Source organism: Macaca thibetana, chromosome 1, assembly GCF_024542745.1.
Source record: "Macaca thibetana thibetana isolate TM-01 chromosome 1, ASM2454274v1, whole genome shotgun sequence".
Classification (NCBI taxonomy): Eukaryota; Metazoa; Chordata; class Mammalia; order Primates; family Cercopithecidae; genus Macaca; species Macaca thibetana.
The window spans coordinates 26,073,448-26,095,461 of NC_065578.1; the positions used below are offsets into that span (position 1 = coordinate 26,073,448).

The following is a 22,014-nucleotide window of genomic DNA, read 5'->3' on the forward strand; positions in this document are numbered from 1 at the left end:
GTGTCTGTCTCCCACACACAAGTGTCAGCGCTTCCAGGGTGGGAACCACCAACCACGCAGCTGTGTCTGCTGCATGGTAGGTGCTCAGAGGCAGGCTGAAAAGAAAGTGGGACAGGCAGGAGGCCGCCTCACCTCTGCAGAGGGAACGATGTGGGAAGAAGGACCACTTATAGCATCACAGGAGAGCCTGGACTAGAGGTCGGGGAGCTGAGCTCAATGCAGCTCTGTGGCCCTTGAGCAAGTCACTTCCGCCCTGGCCTCTGCTTCCTCTGTGAGCTGAGGGGGTTGGGACAGGCTCTGTCATCATGTCAGACATTTAGAAGCCCTTACTGCTAGGTGCTCGCCACAGCATTCTCATGTAACCGCCACACCTTTGCACACGGGGACCACACAGCTGCAAGTGGGGGAGAGGGGTTTCAGTCCAGGTCTTTTGATTCCCTAACCCCTTATCTTTTCCTCCTGGACTCCTGCAGTCTCTAGGATCCCTCCCAGCGCTAAAGTCTGGTTCTGATTCTAGGTCTGCCCTTTCCTGAGCTGACAACTCCCAGGTCATGACCATAGGGTTCAGCAGGGAACAGGCATGTCCAACCCTGGTGTTCGCCAATGCCACATCTCCCACATGACAGGTCTGGTGACTGTTTGCCTGCAGGCGCTGAGGCTCACCAAGGGAGGGGTGGCCGGCAGGAGTCCAGCAGAGCCTGGTGACCATTCAGCCCCTCCCTCCCCCACGTGCCCCCGACTCCACGCCCACTCTGCTCCAGCACCCTGCTCGCCTCTCCCTGCTAGCTGCTCTCCTAGGCTGCAGCTTCCATCTCACTGCTGGCTTGGCCAGTGCTGCCTGTCGGGAAGCTTTACTCTGTTGCCCTCATAGACCCAGGCTGAGCTGCTGGGAGAGGCAGGGCACTCTGGGGCCAGCCCAGGGCCTGAGCTGACTCTATCACACCCCCAAGCTGTCCGCACATCCCTCCCCAGGTCAGACCATGTTATGCTACTCAAGAGCCTTTGATGGCACCATACAGCACCATGAATCCTAGCCCCAGGCCCACGGGCCCAACATGATCTGGCTTCTGCCCTCTTTTCCGTTCTCACACGACGCTTCCCTTCTTCCCCCGCACTTCAGGTTCCTCAAACACACCCTTCTCAGGGGCCCTAGTCTTTGGAAGATGGGCTCTTCTTGTCCTTTGGGTCTCAGCTCAGACGCCAGCTCCTTAGAGAACCCTTGTTGGCCATCCAGCAGCCCCACCTCTCCCTCATGTCTGCCTTCTTCAGGACACTTACCACTGCCTGACACTGCTGTGTCCACATCCAATGCTCCATGCTGGCATGGGAGCTCCCTGACATCAGGAGCCTCTTCTGTCTTGTTCCTGGCTGTGTCCTCAGATCCAGAATAGTGTCTGACATGGGGGCAGAGGCAGTTGGTGGGGCGCGTGCTGCACGTTAGACTGGACAGTCAGGGAGGCCTCTCTGAAGAGATGATGTTTGATGTGGGACCTGAATAAGAGTGCCGGCATGCGGCAGTCTAGAGGCAGTGCTCCAGGCTGGGGAACGAGCAAGTGCCACAGCTGTATGGAGGAACGGGCCTGGCAAGGCAGATGTGCATGAGGGACACAGGAAGGCTGGTATGACTGTAGTAGGGGAAAGGGTAGAGGGGCATGAGGTGGAGAAAGGGGTGGGCCACGCTTTCCTTGCATTTTCTCCCAGGTTCATCAGGAAGCATTTGAAAGGTTTTCAGCAGGGGGAACACCATGCTCTGGTTTACAGGTCTCAAAGCTCCCTGTGGCTGCTCTGTGGAGAGCTGCCTGCAGGCAGACAGCAGTGGAGCCACAAGACCATTCGGGAGGCCCGGGAGTCACCCAGGTTGGAGATGCTCATAGTGGAGATGGAGTGAAGGGGCAAGCCTTTGACAAGTGTGGTTGTGTCTGCCACCAGTCTGAGAAGCCCTGGCCAAGTCTACACCCCTCTGGAGTTCCAGATGCTTCATCCAGCCCCACCCACCTACCCAGTCTTATTTCTCACTGACTCCTCACCCAGACTTTTCCTGCAGCTGGCTGGGCCCCCTAACAGGTGCCTGTTCATACCCAGTACTCAGAGCTTGCAAAGAGCCTTGACCACTGTCATGGTCCTTGCCTGATTGGTCACTTTCCCTCCCTCTTAGAAGGGTCTGGTGAAGGTGTTTGCACAAAGATCTCTGCTCCATGCTCATTCCAGCCACATTTCCCCCCTCCCTAAAGGTCTCCTGTTCTTTGAGGCAACAGTACAGCAATCATTGAGCACTTAATGATTCCCTGTTTCACTTTCCTAAAGTAGCTGTAAGCTAAATAAAGCTAGAAACCATGACTCGCACCTTCGGGGCGTCTCATAGTGCAGAAGACAATGATCCACTAAGCGAAACCCTCAGAACAAAGCCAAGCACTGGCAGGGTCTCAGTAAGCGGTAGGTAGCTCTGTGCTCACTGCCTGTACCAGGGCGACAGCCATCACAGGTGCTCACTGCCCCACAGGTGCAGTTAGCTTCTCTGCCCAGCCAAGCAGGTGAGTGAGGCGTGTTTGGGGATGAGGTGGAAGGGTTGGAAACATCACAATGAGTTTCAGAAGCAAAGGTCAATGGTTCTGCATGATCTATGGCTCTGCATCATTCACGTCTCTGTGTCCTTCTCCAGTTCTCCCCTCTGTGTGAGCTAAGCACACTCACTCTTTTTTTTTTTTTCTTTTTGAAACAGAGTTTTGCTCTGTCGCCTAGGCCAGAGTGCAGTGAGGCGATCTCGGTTCATAGCAACCTCCGCCTACTGGGTTCAAGACATTCTCCTGTCCCAACCTACCAAGTAGCTGGGATTAGAGACTTGCGCCATCACACCTGGCTAATTTTTGTATTTTTAGTAGAGACGGCTTTCACCATGTTGTCCAGGCTGGTTTGGAACTCCTGACCTCAAGTGATCCGCCCATCTCAGCCTCCCAAAGTGCTGGGATTACGGGTGTGAGCCAACGCACCTGGCCAAAACACTCATTCTTAACTTTGAGGACCCAGCTCAAAGCTCTGGGAAGCCTTCCTGACCCATCCACCTCCACTCCTCCCTCCTGCGCACCAACAGCTCTGCAGGCTCCTGCTGCAGCACTTCACAGCACATCACAAGTGCCTGTTTACATGCCAGCCTCTCCCTTGAGGCTGGGATTATATTTATCCATCTTTCCATCTTCAGTACAGTATTTATCAGCACGAATCCCATTGCTGAACATGTGTCTCCCCACCTCGCAACTAAAGAACAAACTCAGACAATTCAGCTCATGGTCTCACTTGCACCCCCAACCTCAGTACTCAGCTTACCCCAATGCCCTCTAGTCCATATACCTAAAACCATCCTCCAGTGCTTGACCCCACCCTTACCTCTTCCTTTAAGGCTCCAGGAATAGTAGCAACTGCCATTACTGAGCACTTTTAATGTGCTCAGGGCTTTACAGACATCAACCCCTTTAGACTGGGGAAACTGAGGCTCAGACAGGATGATGTAGCTTAAAAAGGGCACACCTTCTCCCCTTAATACTGGCATCACTCACCTAGCACTTATCATAGCTGGAACTATTTTTAAAACCATCATCTGTTCTGCAAAATTGAGTGCTTTTATAGCTACACATCAAGTTGTCATACAAAATCACGCTTTGCTCATTAAATGTTTCAGGCGATCAGTCTTGCTACTCCAGCTAGGTGGGGTAACATAACATAAATGTTATGTCGGAGAAATAGCACAGGACTTGGAAGGGGAAGCCCTGGAGTCCAGCTTAAACTGTGCCACAGTTAGGCTATATGACAGTAGGCAAGTCACCTCCACAGGCCAGGCACGGCAGCTCACGCCTGTAATCCCAGCACTTTGGGAGGACCAGGTGGCGAGATCACTTGAGGTCAGGAGTTCAAAACCAGCCTGGCCAACATGATGAAACCTCATCTCTACTAAAAATACAAAAATTAGCCAGGCGTGGTGGCACAAGCCTGTAATCCCAGCTACTTGGGAGGCAGGAGAATCGCTTAAAGCAGGGAGGCAGAAGTTGCAGTGAGCGAAGATTGTGCCACTGTACTCCAGTCTGGGTGACAGAGAGAACCTCCATCTCAAAATAAAAAATTAAATAAAAAAAATTTTAAAACAGGATAAGTGACTTGCCCAAGGTCACGGTGCTACAAAGTAGTGAAGCTGAGATTTTAACACAGTTCTGTCAAGCTGCAAAGCTTGTTTTTCTAAACACCATGCCTGTGGGCATGTTTCCAAAGGGACCTGCTCTGGGGCATTCTTCTGCAATCCAGAGGTTCTGAACCAAGTAGAAGCTTCTGGTTGTGCCCAGTGAGATTTCACTCAAGTATCTCATCTAAATCCTACATATACTTCAAGGCCTAGCTCAGTGATCACTTGCACAGCCTCCCGGGATCTTCCCAGGTACGAAGTTCTCTCTCCCATCTCTAAATTCCCATAGAATTCTACCTGTACTTCAAATCACACCCCCTTTCTACTGTCTGACTGTTCTGCATCTGAACCGCATTTCTCAAACAAGGCGTTGAGCTCGGTAAGAAAAGCAGTTCTCATGCATCTCTGCACCTTCCACCAGCAAGGCAGGTAGGGCTCAGTCAGGGAAGAGGGTGGGGTAGGGTGCCTGCTCCCCCTCCCCCATCTTGCTGTAATCTGAGTCTTAGGCTTTGCCCAGCTAGGTGAGTTGGCCCCACCTCACGCTGGCATAATGCCTACCTGGTACAGCATCCAGATTCCTGTGGGCCCTGGCCACTGGGGAGGTAAGATCTTATTCCCTGGCTTGATGACAAAGATGCTATAAAAAGTACAGCACCCAAGCGCAACACTGGCTTGTGATGGATTACACGACCTGAGGGATTCAATGCGTGAAGGCAGAAGCCTCTGGGCTGGCTCAGAGGTCCTAAGACCTGTACTTGGCTCCCCTGTAAGGACCAGTGTAAGGACCAGTGGTTTCTCTGCCAAGGACAGCTCCCTAATAGATACCCCAGGAGGAAGCTGCCCTTCTCTAGGCTTAAAGGGCCCACTGGAAGAACTGAGATTTGCCAGTGCTACCAATATCCAAGTCAAAAACCACAGCCCCTCCTCTTGATCCACTGTCCAGGTCTTACTGCCTAGAGACGCCTGAGTTAGTTAACAGAGCAGGGAAGATGCCTGCCTCTGCCATTAATTCATGTGTGGCCTGGGGCCAATCGTCTCCGACCTCAACTGGAAAAAGAGAACTTGATCAAAACATCTCCATTTCCCCTTTGGGCCTGGGGGTTACAAGCTATGATAAGGATCTTTCCATCTCTAACATTCTAGAATTAGAATATCCTATACTTTCACTCCCAGAAGCAGAGTGAGAACAGAGAACAGGGACCTTCAGTCCAGGAAACAGCAGAGGTCAGTCAGGGCTTCCTAGCTGTATCCTCAAAGCCTGTCCACCTTCAGAGGCTTTCTCTTGCGTCTGCTGCCTCAAAGGTGGCTGCTTCCCCGCTAGCAGAACCTCAGAGATGTGCCTGGGCCCTAGCCGCTTTAGGGAAATGGGCAGGAGGTCTGAGTCACCTACTGGGTGTGAGCTGGGCTCACCATGGCAACCCAGCAGACCCAGAGGGCATAAAGAAGCCAGTACCTTCCCTGCCTGCACAGTGTAGGCGGAGCATGCTGCATCTGCTTTGATTTCCAACCCAGAAAAGTTTTTCTCTACTTTAAGGACTCATTTTCCTTTCCCTTCTCTCAGGACACAGCTTACTCACTCTAGGGTCCTTCTCCTTGCCTGGAAGATATTCTGCAGTCCCCCAGGCAAACCCTACTCATCCCAGAATTAAGTACCACCTCCTCCAAGGATTCATCCCAGACCAGTTAGTCCTATATCCTTCTTCAAGTTCCCACCGCATAAAAGGCAGAAGCTCTTAGCCTTCAGAATCTGTGTCTTACACATGACAATCAACTGTGTTAAAAAAAAAAAAAAATCTGAGTCTACTATGGGCCTTCTCCCTTGATAAAATCACATATATACAACTGTCTGCAGACTATTTTGGGAGCTCCACAAACTTTATCATGGACTCAGAAACAATCTTAGAAACCTAGATCCTAGAAGAACAACAGATCAGATCATCCAGTCCATCCTCTCACCTAAACCAGAAGCCCTTAGCAACCCCTCCTGAATGATGTTCCTCTTCTACCCCAGCCCATCTCTCAAGGCCACCTCCCTTAAGAAGCTTCCCTCATCTCTCCTCCTTTCCTCTGATTCCCCTGAGCATCCAGCCTGAACCACCCAATTTCCCACCTGTGCTTTCTCCCTTGTATGTTGTGTCACTTCCCCAGCAAGACGGCTGGCTCCCTGTGGGCTCATTTCTTCAACCCTGTAACCCTCAGCTGGACTTAGAGATGACCGTGATCTGTACTTGTACTGAATTCTGTGCTTTGAAGCCAGGGCTCACTGACAGCACTGGCCTACTCCCAAAGGACAGAGCTGCGGAGTTTTCCGTCTGACGGCCTCACAGTCTGCTTAGGCCTCAACAGAACAGGGGCTTCCCTGGAATGACTGCCTTTCCCCAGAGAGCCCTTCAAGATGAAATTGACAGATAGGGAAACTAAGGCCCAGGAAGGCAAACACAGCTTAGCAAAGGTCAATATGCAGGAAAGAGGTGAGTTAGGACTAGGACCCAGGTCCCCAGTTACCAGCCTAGAGCTCTTTTCCTTTATGCAATGGCTTTATGAAAACTAAATTTGCCCTGCATGCACACATACTCACATACTCAATATATGCATGGAGAATTTCTAAAAAAGATGGACAAGACAGTAAACAGTGGTAACCTCTGGAATGTATGACAGTGGGAGTGGTCACAGAAGTAATGAGAGGGACTTTTCCTTTTCACCTCAATACCCTCTGTACTGTTGGGTTTTATTTTTGTTGTTTTATTTTGTTTTTACCATTGACATGTTTTATTTATTCATATTATACAAATAAACCTGCCATAGAAAGGAGATTCTGGTCCAGCCCACCCATTCCCAATACACATAAAAGCAAAGAGAAGCCATAAGTAAACCTGTCCAGGTACAACTATAAATTAACAAGATTGCCTTCTTGTATGGTTTACAGGCACTGGTCTCATTAATTTACAGTCACAGTGCAGTTTATGGCTTGAGGAATCTTCCCAGGAAAAGCTTAATTCAATTAGGGCTCTCGGCAGCTCCCCAAGGAAGCTCTGGTATCTTACTTTTACTTACACAAATTGAGGGCAGACCAAACAGATCCAGATCTTCCCAGAGAGACCCCACCCAGCCCAGAGAGGATGTCCTTGCAGACCCTCCATTAGAGCCAAGCAGAGGGAGGTGGCCACGGCAGCACCATGTAAACACTGACTGGCGCCTAAGGCATCATTCTGTGAGTGTCCTCCCAGCAAGCTCAGTTAAACTCCCTGGCTTGGCAGTCTGGTGCCAAGGAGCCTCTGCAACCTTTGCTCTCCCTCCTCTCTGAGCAGTCAAACTGGTTTCTTGTCTGCCCTAGGGCTTTGCAGGGATCCTATCTTTACACTGAAGTCAATCACATATTCATTCATGTATTCCTTCCCCAAATATTTATGGAGCCCTTACTCTGTGCCAGGCACAGATAAGAAAGTGAACAGGCTGGGCGTGGTGGCTCACGCCTGTAATCTCAGCACTTTGGGAGGCTGAGGTGGGCGGATTACCTGAGGTCAGGAGTTCAAGACCAGACTGGCCAACATAGCAAAACTCCATCTCTACTAAAAACACAAAAAATTAGCTGGGTGTGGTGATGTGCACCTGTAATCCCAGCTACTCCAGAGGCTGAGGCAGGAGAATTGCTTGAACCTGGGAGGCAGAAGTTGCAGTGAAATGAGATCACGCCACTGCACTCCAGCACTCCAACCAGGGTGACAGAGCAGGATTCCATCTCAAAAAAAAGGAAAAAAAAGAAAGTGAACAAAGGCCCTGTCCTCAAGAGGCTGACATTCTTATGGAAATTGGTACTAAGTATGGCCTGCTTATCTAATTCCTTTCCATCTTTCAAGACTCAGACTCATGTTCCACCTCCTTTGAGAGGCCTTCTCTAAACACCCCAGTCCTCAGGGACTGCTTGCTCCCTCTGCACTTTGCCTCTGCCAGGAGTCTGCCCAGCCCTGGCAGGCTGGAAGCTCCTAAAGAGCAGGGCCTGGGTTTACTCTTCTTTGTTCCTTGATGGCCATATGCTAAATGCCTGCTGGCTGATTTCAGCTGACCTGCCTCTTCCACCCAGGATCTTAGTGAGCTGCTCTTGGTCCCGGCTGGCTGGTGCAAAGACACAGCCTCTTCCAGCTTCACTTGGCAAACGGCAAATGCTATGCAAGTGTTAGCTATTTATTGGTTTTGTGAACTTGTGGGCTCTAACACACAGCTGTGATATCACTCCTCCGCCTTCTATGGCCTGGTCTCAAATAGGCTCAGCACTGTGGAAAGGCCAGTCTGGGCTTAGGGGTAAGTGCTCCCCAAGGGACAGGGAAGGGGGCCTGGGAAGGAACAGAGTTTCTCATCCTGAATCTCAGTTGGAACTGCTTAAGGACGTATCTTTTCAGGAAAGAACGTGCTGGGGTAATTTGGGGGAATTCTGGATTCTTGGCAAGTAGTATAAAAACTCAGGGCTCAGGTCTGGCCTAATAGACCCCAAAACTGGCCCTGTATATTAGATGAGCTTTAGGGGGAAGAAAATGAAGTCAGCATGATCCCAGGGAAGCGGGGCAGCCCACTGATCCAGGCCCAACCCAAAACTTAGTTCGGTTAAAATTAGATTAGCCCATAAGATTAAAGTACCAACATATAATCACGGGCTGCTTTAAAGTATCAGTTGATGTTTATCGGCATCTAGAGACAGTTTGGCCCAGTGCAGTGTGTGCAGACAACCTTGGGGAGACATGTCTGACTCAGACATTTGCAAGGGGAGCGAGTGCTGCAAAATGAGGCCCACACAGGCGATGGATGACTCAGGAATAACCCAGGTCCTGGGTATGCTGAGCGAGCCTTCTCTCCCTGCCTCAGGAGGAAAGGGGGCAGGTGAGAGAGGCGGTGAGGAGGAAAGGAGGCTGTGTACGGGCTGGCATTCCCAGAGACAGCCTCAGACCCCCAGCTCCAGTTCCCTGTCACTCCTGTATTTTTCTGCATGCTGCCACCTCCAAGAAAGGTTATTTGCTTCACAGTGGGACTTGGAGTGGGTAAGCTTTTTCCCCAAACCCAAGAAGTGATCCAAGGCTCAAAATACTAAAGCCTTTAAATCTCCCCCAGCCGGGCGCGGTGGCTCAAGCCTGTAATCCCAGCACTTTGGGAGGCCGAGACGGGCGGATCACGAGGTCAGGAGATCGAGACCATCCTGGCTAACACAGTGAAACCCCGTCTCTACTAAAAAATACAAAAAACTAGCCGGGCGAGGTGGCGGGCGCCTGTAGTCCCAGCCACTCGGGAGGCTGAGGCAGGAGAATGGCGTGAACCCGGGAGGCGGAGCTTGCAGTGAGCTGAGATCCGGCCACTGCACTCCAGCCCGGGCGGCAGAGACTCCATCTCAAAAAAATAAATAAATAAATAAATAAATAAATAAATAAATAAATCTCCCCCAATTCAAAATGATTATGGGAAAAATTAAATTTCTAAACTGAAAAAGCCCTTGGAATCAGGGCATGAGGATGAAAAGAACACAGGCTCTGAAGTCAGACAAATCTGGGCTTAAACCCCAATGTTTTCTAGCTGTGCAAGTACCTTTCACAACCTCTAAACTAGGTATGAATAAGTAGCAGCTTAGCCAGATGTGGTGGCCTGTGCCTGTGGTCCCAGCTACTCAGGAGGCTGAGGTGGGGGGATTGCCTGAGCCCGGGAGGTTGAAGCTGTGGTGAGTGGTGATTGCGCCACTGCACTCCAGCCTAGGAGACAGAGCAAAATCCTGTCTCAAAAATAAACAAAGTAAAAAATTAGTAAGTGGCAGCTAATATAATTAACAAGTATTTAACAAATACATCACCAATTATCAGCTGGGCGCAGTGGCTCATGCCTGTAATCCCAGCACTTTGGGAGGCCGGGACAGGCAGATCGCCTGAGGTCAGGAGTTCAAGACCAGCCTGGCCAACATGGCAAAAACCCATCTCTACTAAAAATACAAAAATTAGGCCGGGCACAGCGGCTCATGCCTGTAATATCAGGACTTTGGGAGACTGAGGTGGGCAGATCACCTGAGGTCAGGAGTTAGAGACCGGCCTGGCCAACATGGTGAAATCCGGTCTCTACCAAAAAAAAAAATACAATTAGCCAGGCACAATGGTGGGTGCCTGTAATCCCAGCTACTCGGGAGGCTGAGGCAGGAGAATCACTTGAATACGGGAGGCAGAGGTTGCAGTGAGCCAAGATCATGCCTCTGCACTCCAGTCTGTGTGACAGAGCGAGACTCTGTCTCAAAAAACAAAAAAGAAAAGAAAAACAATACAAAAATTAGCTGGGGGTGGTGGCACGTGCCTGTAGTCCCAGCTACTTGGGAGGCTGAGGTAGGAGAATCACTTGAACCCGGAGGCGGAGGTTGCTGTGAGCAGAGATCATGCCACTGCACTCCAGCCTGGGCGACAGAGTGAGACTCCATCTCAAAAAAATAAAAATAAAATAATAGGGAGCCAGGCATGATGGCTCATGCCTGTAATTCCAGTTACTCAGGAAACTGAGGCAGGAGGGTCATTTGAGGCCAGGGATTCAAAACCAGCCTGGACAACAACATTGGAAGGCCCCCATCCTCCATCTCTAAAAAAAAAAAAAAAAAAAAAAAAAAACATGAAAAATTAAGTATCTATAATATCAATTAGAAAACAGGGGCTCAGGCCGGGCGCGGTGGCTCAAGCCTGTAATCCCAGCACTTTGGGAGGCCGAGACGGGTGGATCACGAGGTCAGGAGATCGAGACCATCCTGGCTAACACCGTGAAACCCCGTCTCTACTAAAAATACAAAAAACTAGCCGGGCGAGGTGGCGGGCGCCTGTAGTCCCAGCTACTCCGGAGGCTGAGGCAGGAGAATGGCATAAACCCGGGAGGCGGAGCTTGCAGTGAGCTGAGATCCGGCCACTGTACTCCAGCCCGGGCTACAGAGCAAGACTCCGTCTCAAAAAAAAAAAAAAAAAAGAAAACAGGGGCTCAGGCCTGGAGCGGTGGCTCACACCTGTGATCCCAGCACTTTGGGAGGCCAAGGTGAGCGGATCACCTGGGGTCAGGAGTTTAAGACGAGCCTGACCAACATGGCAAAACCCCATCCCTACTAAAAATACAAAATTAGCCGGGTGTGGTGGCACATGCCTGTAATCCCCACCACTCAGGAGGCCGAGGCAGAAGAATCGCTTGAACCTGAGAGGCAGAGGTTGCAGCGAGTTGAGATTGCACCACTGCACTCCAGGCTGGGCAACAAGAGGGAAACTCTTGTCTCGAAAGAAAAGAAAAAAGAAAACAGGGGCTCAGAGAGCCTTGCCTAAAGTCACACAGCTGGGCAACAGACAGCTGAGACTAGATCTCAGGTCTCTTGACCTTTCACCCCATCCTGCATGTTCTCCATTGTAATCATTTCTCTGCCTCCTTTTCTCTCCTAGAGGGCATACAACATTTTGGGGGAAAGGATAAGTCCTCCATTTCAAAGATTTGCTGTTCCACAGATAAGGGCTATGAGAATGACAGTCCCCAGTACGACTCTGGCCCTCATCCTCCTTCATGCAAATACAGGTATGTTCAAGCTGTAGAAAAGAACTTGGAGCTGAGCCAAAGCTGTCAGGGCTCCAGAGCACCTGGACCCTTTAGCCCTTCCTTCCTACAGAAGGAACAGGTGTCCCTCCTGACAACAATCCAGGTTACCAATGTGGATGTGTCTGGTCATTTACTCTCCTCAAAGCCCCTTTAAATCGCTCATCCCCCTTGATCCAACAAGAACGCAGCATGTTGGCCTGGCAGGAGAGAGTTTGGCCTTGAGTGATTAGTCCCAGGCTTGCTAAGTGACCTCAGGCAGGTCACAACCGAAGGCTGTTTCCTCAGATGTAAAATGAACACATCAATACCACACGCTATTCCAACCCACAGGACCACTGAGAAGATCTAAATTAAAGATTGTACATGCAAGTGCTTTGGAAACAAATTTCAGCGCTAATGAGAAGTACTACTAAACTCCTCCTGCCTTGTAGAGCTAAACAAAGTTGTGCCACCTGCTCCCAACAGAGGCTGCCTCTCAGGGGACTCTGCTGGGCCCTGAGGGTAACCAAAAGCAGCCTGTCACCTTTCCTGATCAGAGGCAGGAGGTCATAAGGTCAGCCACCCCTTGTGGCTAAAGGAGATCACCCTTTACCTGGCACTCCCCTGCCCAAGCAGGGAAGAAGCAAGCTCTGGTCTGATGGCTGAGAGGGCCCCGACAGAGAGATGGCAGGCAGGGTCGCTGGCAGAGAACAAGGGATAGGCCCTACCTGAATGCAGGATTCGGCTGCATCCAAGGAGACTCACAAAAACAAAGGACAGGCGCACAGCCAGACACAGAACACCTACAGCTTTCTCAAGGCAGGGACAGGGCTCCCACCAATGACACGCGCCCAACTCCTAGAGGGAGTCCTACAATTCCTGAGTGCAGGTGCAGCGAGCTGGGAGCTTCTCAGTGCAGGGCTGTGCGCATCTGCTGCAGGGAATGCCAGAGGCAGGAGATGCAGCTGCACCCCTCTAGGAGGCTATGCCAAGACTCGAACAGACAATAAATAGCGATTCAACATCACTGATGATAACCTCTCTAAGCCATTTCCTCATCTGCAAAACAGAGACATCTTTTATCTCTTATGATTTGAGTAAGGATTAAATAAGATTGCTTTTATAAAGTGCCTGACACTACTCTGCAGATACCAAGTGGCAACTATTATTAAAACACACACACCCGTTCAACACGGGAGATGTCACAGGGCAGGCAAGGCCTCATGCCAATGTTATGGATAACCAATAAGGGAAAAGGGTTTGGGAGAGAAAGAGCAAGTGACTGCTGTGGGTTGGGAGGACCTCCCAAAAGGGGAAGAATCTGCATGGCCCTGAAAGTTACTACAGTGAGCTGGGCATTCTACCAGGCGTTCCCACATTCAGCCTCTACACTGGTCTTAAGGATGAGGCAAGTCAGGTTCAGAGAATGAGGTGCACGGACCTTAAGGTTCATGGTCACACAGGTACCGTGAGGCAGGGTCAGGAGCAGAACCCAGGGCTTCTGACCACGTCTTTCCTTTATACCAGGGCTGGATGCCATGGGGCTGGCTCGGAAGGAGAGAAAAGGCAAGCTTCGTGGGTGCTCAGCAGAATGAAGTCTGGGCAATCTGACCAACTAAGCCCTCTAAGTGCCTTGGCACTCCTAGAGACACATGTCCTACCTGAAGCCTTCCTCCAGTCCCCAGTTGACCTCCCTCCCACTGTTCTGCAGTCAGTCTGCTATTTTCCCAAAGAGAAAAAGGTCATCTCTTCCTTTTCACAGAGTCCTATCTGGGCTTCTTGAGACAGTTTCAAGGTGACCTTTAAGCTATTTGTTCTTCTCTTCTTTTGAGAAGTGAGAGAGGCACCTTCTAGTGTCACTTTCACAGGAAACCAGTTGCTGGGTCTGATATCCATGCATGTCAAGTGGGCAGTGACCACATCTCCCCTATTCACAGACTTAATCTACAGAGGAGATGGCAGGATTAGCCTTGCAAAGACCAAAACCAAAAAAAGCTATAAGACGTAAAGGGACAAAATAAGCCTTTTGTGTCCCTGGTCAGGAGACAAGATGAATACCTGCTTTATGGGCTCCTGGGCCTCTGCCAGGCATTCCGGGTCAGGAACATGGGTAAACAAATGCAGGAGATGCCAGTGCTGAGCTGAGTTACAGTGAAGCTCTCCCTTGGAACAAGTACTAGCCCGGGAGTCAGGTGAACTCGGAACAAAGCAGAGTTCATGCAGGGTCCAAAGCACAATGTGGGGTGGGGAATGCATCTAACTCCTAAGGCTTGGGGTCATTCCCATAGTTTTCCCAATAGCCTAAATCCTCTTCACACCACTAGCCCCTCCCCAGCAAGGACAAGTAAGAATTCCTGACTGTTGAGGGGAGAAAAAAGGCCCAGAGAGGGAAGGTGACTTGCCTAATGTCACCCACTGAGTCAGAGGTAGACTAGAACCCAGAAGCAACTGTTCTAGAACTTCACCTCCCACCCTGCTCTTCCCACCCCAGTCTCTGCAAGAGTCTACCTGAGGCTCTGCTCCATGGTTAGGGTAGGAAGGAGAACTGCACAAAGTACTTTCTATTCTTAAAGGAGGGGTAACCTGCAAGGGAAGCAGCTGCCATAGATGACAGAATGAGGGCTCCAACGGAACTCCTACCCACGCTGGGGTGTTGAGAGAATAGGCAAGACCCCAAAATCAGCTCCCAGGCTCTTGGGTATCTGAGAGTGCAGACAGAGCATGGCCTCAGCCCCCCACCCTTATCCCCACAAGGCAGCTGGTGCCATCTTCCCTCCTGCCATGACCAGCTCAAGTGAACAGTATAGGACACATGGAAACCCTGATACCTTAAGGAAGGACACCGGTGGCAGCCTAGGTTTGAGAGATTTGTAATCCTTCAGCTCAGAGGAAGGTTGTAGGAGGCTGAGGTAGGGATGCATTTGCTGTAGGTGGTTAAAATATTAACAGGGGCAGATGTTACTCATTGAATGCTTCCTGTATATACAAACTCAGTTTTATGTGCATTAATTTATGTAATCATCACATTAATAGCACTGTAACTGGATACTATTAGTTCCCATTTTTAAAAGATTTATTTATTTATTTATTTAGAGACGGGGTTTCACTATAGTTGCCCAGGCTGGAGTGCAATGGCGCAATCTCGGCTCACTGCAACCTTCGCCTCCCGGGTTCAAGTGATCCTCCTGCCTCAGCCTCCAGAGTAGCTGGGATTACAGGCGCCCACCACCATGCCCAGCTAATTTTTTATAATTTTAGTAGAGACGGGGTTTCACCATGTTGGCCAGGCTGGTCTCAAACTCCTGACTTCAGGCAATCCACCCTGCCTCAGTCTCCCAAAGTGCTGGGATTACAGGCGTGAGCCACTGCGCCCAGCTTAGTTCCCCTTTTATACATAAGGAAACCGAGGCTCAGAGATGCTGCTAAGTGGCAGAGTGGTAGCTGAATTCTACACTGCAAAGGGGAAGCTGGGAAAAATGGGCTTTCATTTTTGAGGCCTGAACAGGGAGTCTTCAGATCTTTGGACCACCTTTCTCTCCACTCATGGCCAGATGCTAGAGCTCCTGTTTTCAGAGGCAGAAAAATGCCTTTCCATGGCAGAGACAGACTTTTGGAAAGGAGACCACGTCCAGCCTCATCATTTCACAATGGCAAAACTGAGGTCCAAGGCTGAGTGACTTGCCAGAGTTTCCAGAGTCAGTGGAATGACAGAAATATCACACCTAGAAGGGACCACCAAAATCAACTGACGGGTAGGGAGGCGTGACTGGTCCAAGGACAGAGGGAGGTGGGAAGAGAAGCCGGGTTTTCCTCACCTCTAGACTGATATTGTTGCCATGGCACCGTCTCTGCTCTCCAGCTGCCCAGGGTCCCGGGCACAGCACTTGGGTGGCGACAAAGCAGGCCAGGCCAAGCTGACCTCATTAGCACTAGAGATACCACGCCTGCAGGGACAAACTTCTGACTGCCTAGAGTGGGGTCTCTGTAGTCATGCTGTCGTCCCACCAGCAGCCACTGAGACTCAAAGCGTGTCTGCCAGCCCTGAATGCCCTAATAGAATGCCAGGTGTGGTGGGCAGGTGAGGGGATTGGGGACAGGAGGCAATTTATAGATTGCACTTGTGAGGTCTCCTCCTGGTCTTACACAGTCAAATGACATCACTGTCACTTCAGCTTCTTACAGCAAAATCAGACGACATTTCATGACTCAATTGGTATGGTAAAATTGAGAGTCTTACCCATTTCACAGGTGAGGGAGACCTGCAGAAAAAGGCCTCAGCTATTCAAGGTCATGCATTTATGTCGGAATCAGTACACATGGTTCCCCTTGTCCAGTCCTTGATTTCTCTCCAGGAAGCTAAGTGCCATCAGGGTATAGGTGCTGATGGCTTAGTTCCATGTAAGGCTCTGCTACTGTGACTAGCTTGGCACAAGAGCCCTGCACCAGGAACCCAGCTCCTGGATCTATCAAATTAGAGGCACCACTTTCCTCCCGCAGCATGTCCCAGAGTCTGCCTCACACCAGCCCAGCAGCACCGCTCAGCTCCTGCACGTCCTTGGGAGAGGTGGAAGGTTTCCTGCCAAATCCCCAAACCCAAATCTCAGGCAGAGGGGACAGCAGAGTCCCAGGACCTCACGCCTTCCACAACCAGCTGGGGGCAAGCCGAAAATGCAAAGGCAGCTTTCAAAGGCCCCCTGAACACCACTTCCAGGGACTTCTGGGCTGTGTAGGCTCCAGTAAGCTACCCCAGTCACTCAGCAGAACAGAGCGCTCAGGCCTAGCAGGGAGACCGACACTCTGAGAGGGAATAACTTGTCTATTTCCTTCTCCCCAAAAGGTTTCAAAGTCTCTTCAGGCCTGAACATCCCTAGCCTCCCCCTATGTACCTCACCTACTTGATTGAGCAGCAGACCAGACAGCACCCTGAGACACAGCCAGGCAGCGACCTGGCGGTGAGCTGGGGTCGGACCAAGCCTCAACCTCCTCTACTCTCCCTCCACTCCCAAAACAGACTTCAGAAATTTCCAGGGCCCCTTGTCCCACAGATCCTATAAAGTATGGCATTCCTGGACCGGAAATTGACTCAGGGGCTCCTAACTAGCCTGGGCAAGGAAAGCTGACAGATAACATTCCGGAGATGAAGGAAAGGTGGGAATATGGGGATCCCCTGTGTTCCACCACACTTGTAAGTTTCCTGCCCAGGTCTCCACTATGCTTAAACTCCTCAAGCAGGCCAAGTAGAAATATACTCCATCCTGGAACACACTCCAGTAAAGCCGGTCATAAATTGCACTGGTTGCTTTTGACAGAGCAGAATGTGCCACTTGCCAGAAGACACTCCTTTCTGTCTCACATACAGCAGGGTGCCTGGCTCTCCTGGGGATCTGGCCCAGCCAGAGAAGACTTGCCAGTCGTGGACGCCTTTACTGAAGGGAGCTAGGATCAGAAGCATCCCATCCTCTAAACCTGCTCTCTTCTGTGCACAGTGCTGGCTCCCATCTTGGGAAGCCTCAGGTCACAAATCAGAAGTCACAGAACTGGAGCTTGAGAAGGACCAAGGTGGCAGGATGGAGACTGCCTACCTTATGGGGGTAGTTCAGATCCTTACTCCTGGACAGCCTCAAATGGTGCGAGATGAGGCAAGAAGCTCACCAGTCTGGCGGCCGCCGCAGCATCGGAGCAAACGGGACTTACCTATCTTCATGAGGCAGGCCAGAAGGATCCAGAGGGAGATCTCGAAGGGGGTGCGCACGTGTGTGTAGTCGATGCCCAGGACTGGAAAGGCCTTGCGCGGCTTCATGCCATGATCAGTGACGGAATGATTAACAGGGCGGCTCTCTGGGGTGACCTCCGGTGGAGCGGTGGTGACATCTCCAATCGAGCGTTCTCGTGGTGGCTCTGAGCTTCGAATGGTGCTGGCAGTTGGGCTGAGCTGGAGGCCATGGCTCCTGAGAACAGGGAGCAGCCCCACCAAAGCGACCACCACGAGCAAGGAAGGGAGGATCCGAGGTGGAGAGAGGCCACAGATGCCAGACCGCAGAACCATGGTGCTGCTCCCAGAGCCGGCCTCGACCTTACCCAAGTGAGAGTAAAACCGGGCACATAGGTAGCAAGGGGTCAGCAAGTGGGAAGAGAGACTGGTGTAGTCTCTAGGAAAAGTTCATGCTTTAGAGAGGCATTTCCATGGAAGCAATTTTCTGGGGGTGGAGGGAGGCTGGGTTTGCAACCTGGAACTCCAAAGTGGAGAAAGGGGGCAAGCACCCCGGAAGGACCACGGAAGGAGACCAAAAGGTCTGGAACTCCGGGCCTGGGAAGGGGGAGGAGGGATGTGGGAAACAGAGCCCTAGGGATAGAGGAAGGGGCAGGATAGGCTGGACCCGTGCAAGGGAAAGGAAGAGGGAAGGCTGGGACCTTTGGCTGAGGAAAGTGACTGAGGAGCTGGGACTCTGGGCTGTGGGCTAAGGGAAGCGGTAGGGAGCCTGAGCTAATGGAAGGGGACCGAAGGGGGTGAGACCCAGTCCAGGAAAAGGAGAGAGGGGGCTGGGAGCCCAGGCTGAGAAGGAGTGAAACCGGGAAGCGGCCGGGAGTTTGTCCACCCAGAGAAGGGCAGGGGTCCAGGCGCGCCGGGCTGAGATTCCGGGGAAATGGAGAGAGGCGGAAGGCGGAGGCAGGCGGCCTGGCGGGAAGGCGCCTCGGCGCGGGCTGGGGGCGGCTCGCGGTGGGCCAGCAGCAACACGCCCCTCCTCGCGGCCCCGGCGCAGCGCGGCGCTCCGCCCCGGCCCAGCTGCAGCTCCCGATCCAGCTCCAGAACTAACCCTAGCCCCGGCCCCGGCGGCAGCGGACTGAAGCCTCGCTGAGCCCGGCGCTGTCACTTATAGGCACCAGCGAGCAGCCGGTGCGGCGGGCTAGAGAGACCGTCGGTGACCGCGCAGCGCAGCGGCCCCTGTCGCCGAGGGAAGGAAGTATCGCGTAGGAAGAGGAAGGAGAGTCAGAGATGACAAAAAAAAAAAAGTCCTGAAAAAGTCCTGAATATACAGAGAACCTCACTAACGCGGGTAAAACGCCGACTACTTACAAAGCGATTTCACGTCCACATCTGCAGTCTCATAAGGGCTTTCCAATAATCCTGTAAAGAATGTATTATTAGTTTATGTATTTAGTTACCGTGTGACCTTGAGCAAGTTATTTAACCTTTCTGTTTCACAACTTTCTCATCTGTTAAGTGGAGATAGTAGTAGTGACTATGTCAGAGGGATGATGTAATGACTCAGACAATCCATGTAAACTATTTGGAATGCACCCTGGCACATTATTACAATTCCACTTTTACAGATGAGGAAACAGGTGAAGAGAGTCTCCTGGCTACTATGTAAGTAGTTGTATTGCTTACTAGGGCTACCGTAACAAAGTACCACAAACTGGGTGGCTGCAACAACAGAAATTGATTGTCTCACAGTTGTGGAGGCTGGAGGTCGGATCTAGGTGTTGGCAGGGTTGGTTTCAGCTGAGAGCTATGAGGGAGAATTTGTCCCACGCCTTTCTACCTTCCAGTGGTTTGTTGGGAATAGCTGGTATTCCATGGAGTTCTCCTAGTGTCTATCTCTGCGTCCAGATTCCCCGCCTCCACTTTTTTTTTTTTTTTTTTTTTTTTTTTTTTTTTTTTTTTTGAGATAGAATCTCGCTCTTGTTGCCCAGGCTGGAGTGCAGTGGTGCCATCTCGGCTCACTGCAACCTCTGCCTCCTGGATTCAAGCGATTCTCTTGCCTCAGCCTCCAGAGTAGCTGGGATTACAGGCACCCACCACCACATCCAGCTAATTTTTGTATTTTTAGTAGAGATGGGGTTTCACCATGTTGGTCAGGCTGGTCTCAAACTCCTGACCTCAGGTGATCCGCCCGCCTCGGCCTCCCAAAGTGCTGGGATTACAGGGGTGAGCCACCACCCCCAGTCAGATATCCCCTTTTTATAAGGACACCAGTCATTGGATTAGGAATCCAACCTAATTACTTCATCTTAACCTGATCATCTTCAAAGACTCCATCCTAATTAGTCCATCTTCACAGGCACTGGGCATTAGGACTTCAACTTCTTTTACGGGGACACAATTCAACCTACAACAGTGGCATGCTTTCAGTAATGGAACTTAAATTTGAATCTATGGTGTTGGTTGAAATTGGTGAGGTTCAAGGGATCATGGCTATACAATGGAATCACTGGAAAGCTTTTTTAAAATACCATTGTCGGGCCGGGCGCGGTGGCTCAAGCCTGTAATCCCAGCACTTTGGGAGGCCGAGACGGGTGGATCATGAGGTCAGGAGATCAAGACCATCCTGGCTAGCACAGTGAAACCCCGTCTCTACTAAAAAATACAAAAAACTAGCCGGGCGAGGTGGCAGGCGCCTGTAGTCCCAGCTAATGTAGTCCCAGCTACTCGGGAGGCTGAGGCAGGAGAATGGCGTAAACCCGGGAGGCGGAGCTTGCAGTGAGCTGAGATCCGGCCACTGCACTCCAGTCTGGGTGACAGAGCGAGACTCCGTCTCAAAAATAAAATAAAATAAATAAAATAAAATAAAATAAAATACCATTGTCTAGGCTGGGCGTGGTGGCTCATGCCTGTAATCCCAGCACTTTGGGAGGCTAAGGCAGGTGGATCACGAGGGGAGTTCAAGACTGGCCTGACCAACATGGTGAAACCCCGTCTCTACTAAAAATACAAAAATTAGCCGGGCATGGTGGTGTGTGCCTGTAATCCCAGCTACTCAGGAAGCTGAGGCAGGAGAATCGCTTGAACCTGAGTGGCAGAGGTTGCAGTGAGCCAAGATTGCGTCACTGTACTCCAGCCTGGGCAACAGAGAGAGAGACTCTGTCTCAAAATAATAATAATAATAATAAATACCATTGTCTGATAAAATTAGCTGGCCATGGTAGTCCTAGCCACTTGGGAGGCTGAAGCAGGAGTATCATTTGAACCTAGGAGTTTGAGACTACAGTGAACTATGATCGCACCACAGCACTCCAGCCTGGGCAGCAAAGGGAGGCCCTGTCAATAATAATAAGAAGAATAAACTTTTGTAAAATACCATTGCCTGGGACCCACCTTCAGAGATTTAGATTCGATTGCTTCAGGGTTGTGCCCAAGTATTTTTTTCAAAGACTCTGATGTACAACTAGGGTTGGGAGGTATTGAAATCACTGAAATACTGTCCCTGTTTTGCGGAAGAGTAAGGCCAAAACATTCAAAGCGTCTAGCACAAGGTCACATCACAAGTACTTGAGGTTCAATTTAGTTTAACAAATGTTTACTGGGCCTCTTGACAGGGCTTTGTGCTGGGCTCTGGCAACACAGAGATAAGCCAGAGGGAGGAAGGACGTGGTAGGAATTGGGAGGGGGCATAAAGTGGACATAATGAGGGCTTCTAGAATGCTGGTAATGTTCTATTTCTTTACTGGGCGATAACTACAAAGGTTACAGCGACGTAGTTGTTTTGTGATAACTCATTGAAGACTCAAGATGTGTGCAATTTTGTCTAGGTATGCAATCCTTCCACAGAAAAATATATTAAAATAATAATAAGCTAGGAGCAGTGGCTCATGCCTGTAATCCCAACAACTCAGGAGCCTGAGATGGGAGTATCAGTTGAGGCCAGGAGTTTAAGACCAACCTAGGCAACATAGCGAGACCCTGTCTCTAAAAGAAATAAGTAAAATAAAATAATAATACCCAGATGCAGTGGCATGCACCTGTAGTCCCAGCTACTTGGGAGGCTGAGGCAGGAGAGTCACTTGAACCCAGGAACTTGAGACTGTAATGCACTATGATTGTGCTTGTGAAATAGCCACTGCATTCCAGCCTGGGAAGCATAGTGAGACCCATCTCTAAAAATTAATTAAACCAGGCACGGTGGTTCACGCCTGTAATTCCAGCACTGTGGGAGGCTGAAGTAGGCAGATCACTTGAGGTCAGGAGTTCAAGACCAGCCTGGCCAACACGGCGAAATCCTGTCTCTACCAAAAACTGCAAAAATTGGCTGGGCATGGTGGCGCACGCCTATAGTCCCAGCTACTCAGGAGGCTGAGGTGGGAGAATCCCTTGAACCCAGTAGACAGAGGTTGCAGTGAGCTGAGATTATGCCACTGTACTCCACCCTGGTGACAGAGGGAGACTCTGTCTCAAAATAAATAAATAAATATAAAAATAAAGTAATTAATTGAGTGATATGATAGTAACTGAGGGTGGCAACATTAAACTGAATTCTCTCCTCTCTTTTTATAATCCCATGCCTAAACTGAGT

The 22,014-nt window shown here is 50.6% G+C and overlaps 1 protein-coding gene across 2 annotated transcripts in view; it reads right to left on the bottom strand.

The window, feature by feature from the left end:
* SLC9A1 (solute carrier family 9 member A1) overlaps window positions 1–18,622 on the bottom strand; it is a 60,193-nt gene extending 41,571 nt beyond the window's left edge. Inside the window, exon 1 of one of the 2 annotated variants that reach the window (XM_050794714.1) lies at window positions 17,417–18,622. In XM_050794714.1, coding sequence (XP_050650671.1) covers window positions 17,417–17,768 — 352 coding nt within the window. In that variant the 5' untranslated portion in view covers window positions 17,769–18,622. Of the gene's footprint in view, window positions 1–1,278; window positions 9,277–17,416 lie in introns of those variants that run through there. The other variant, XM_050794725.1, reaches the window with a different exon arrangement.
* Between the last annotated feature and the right edge of the window lie 3,392 nt (window positions 18,623–22,014).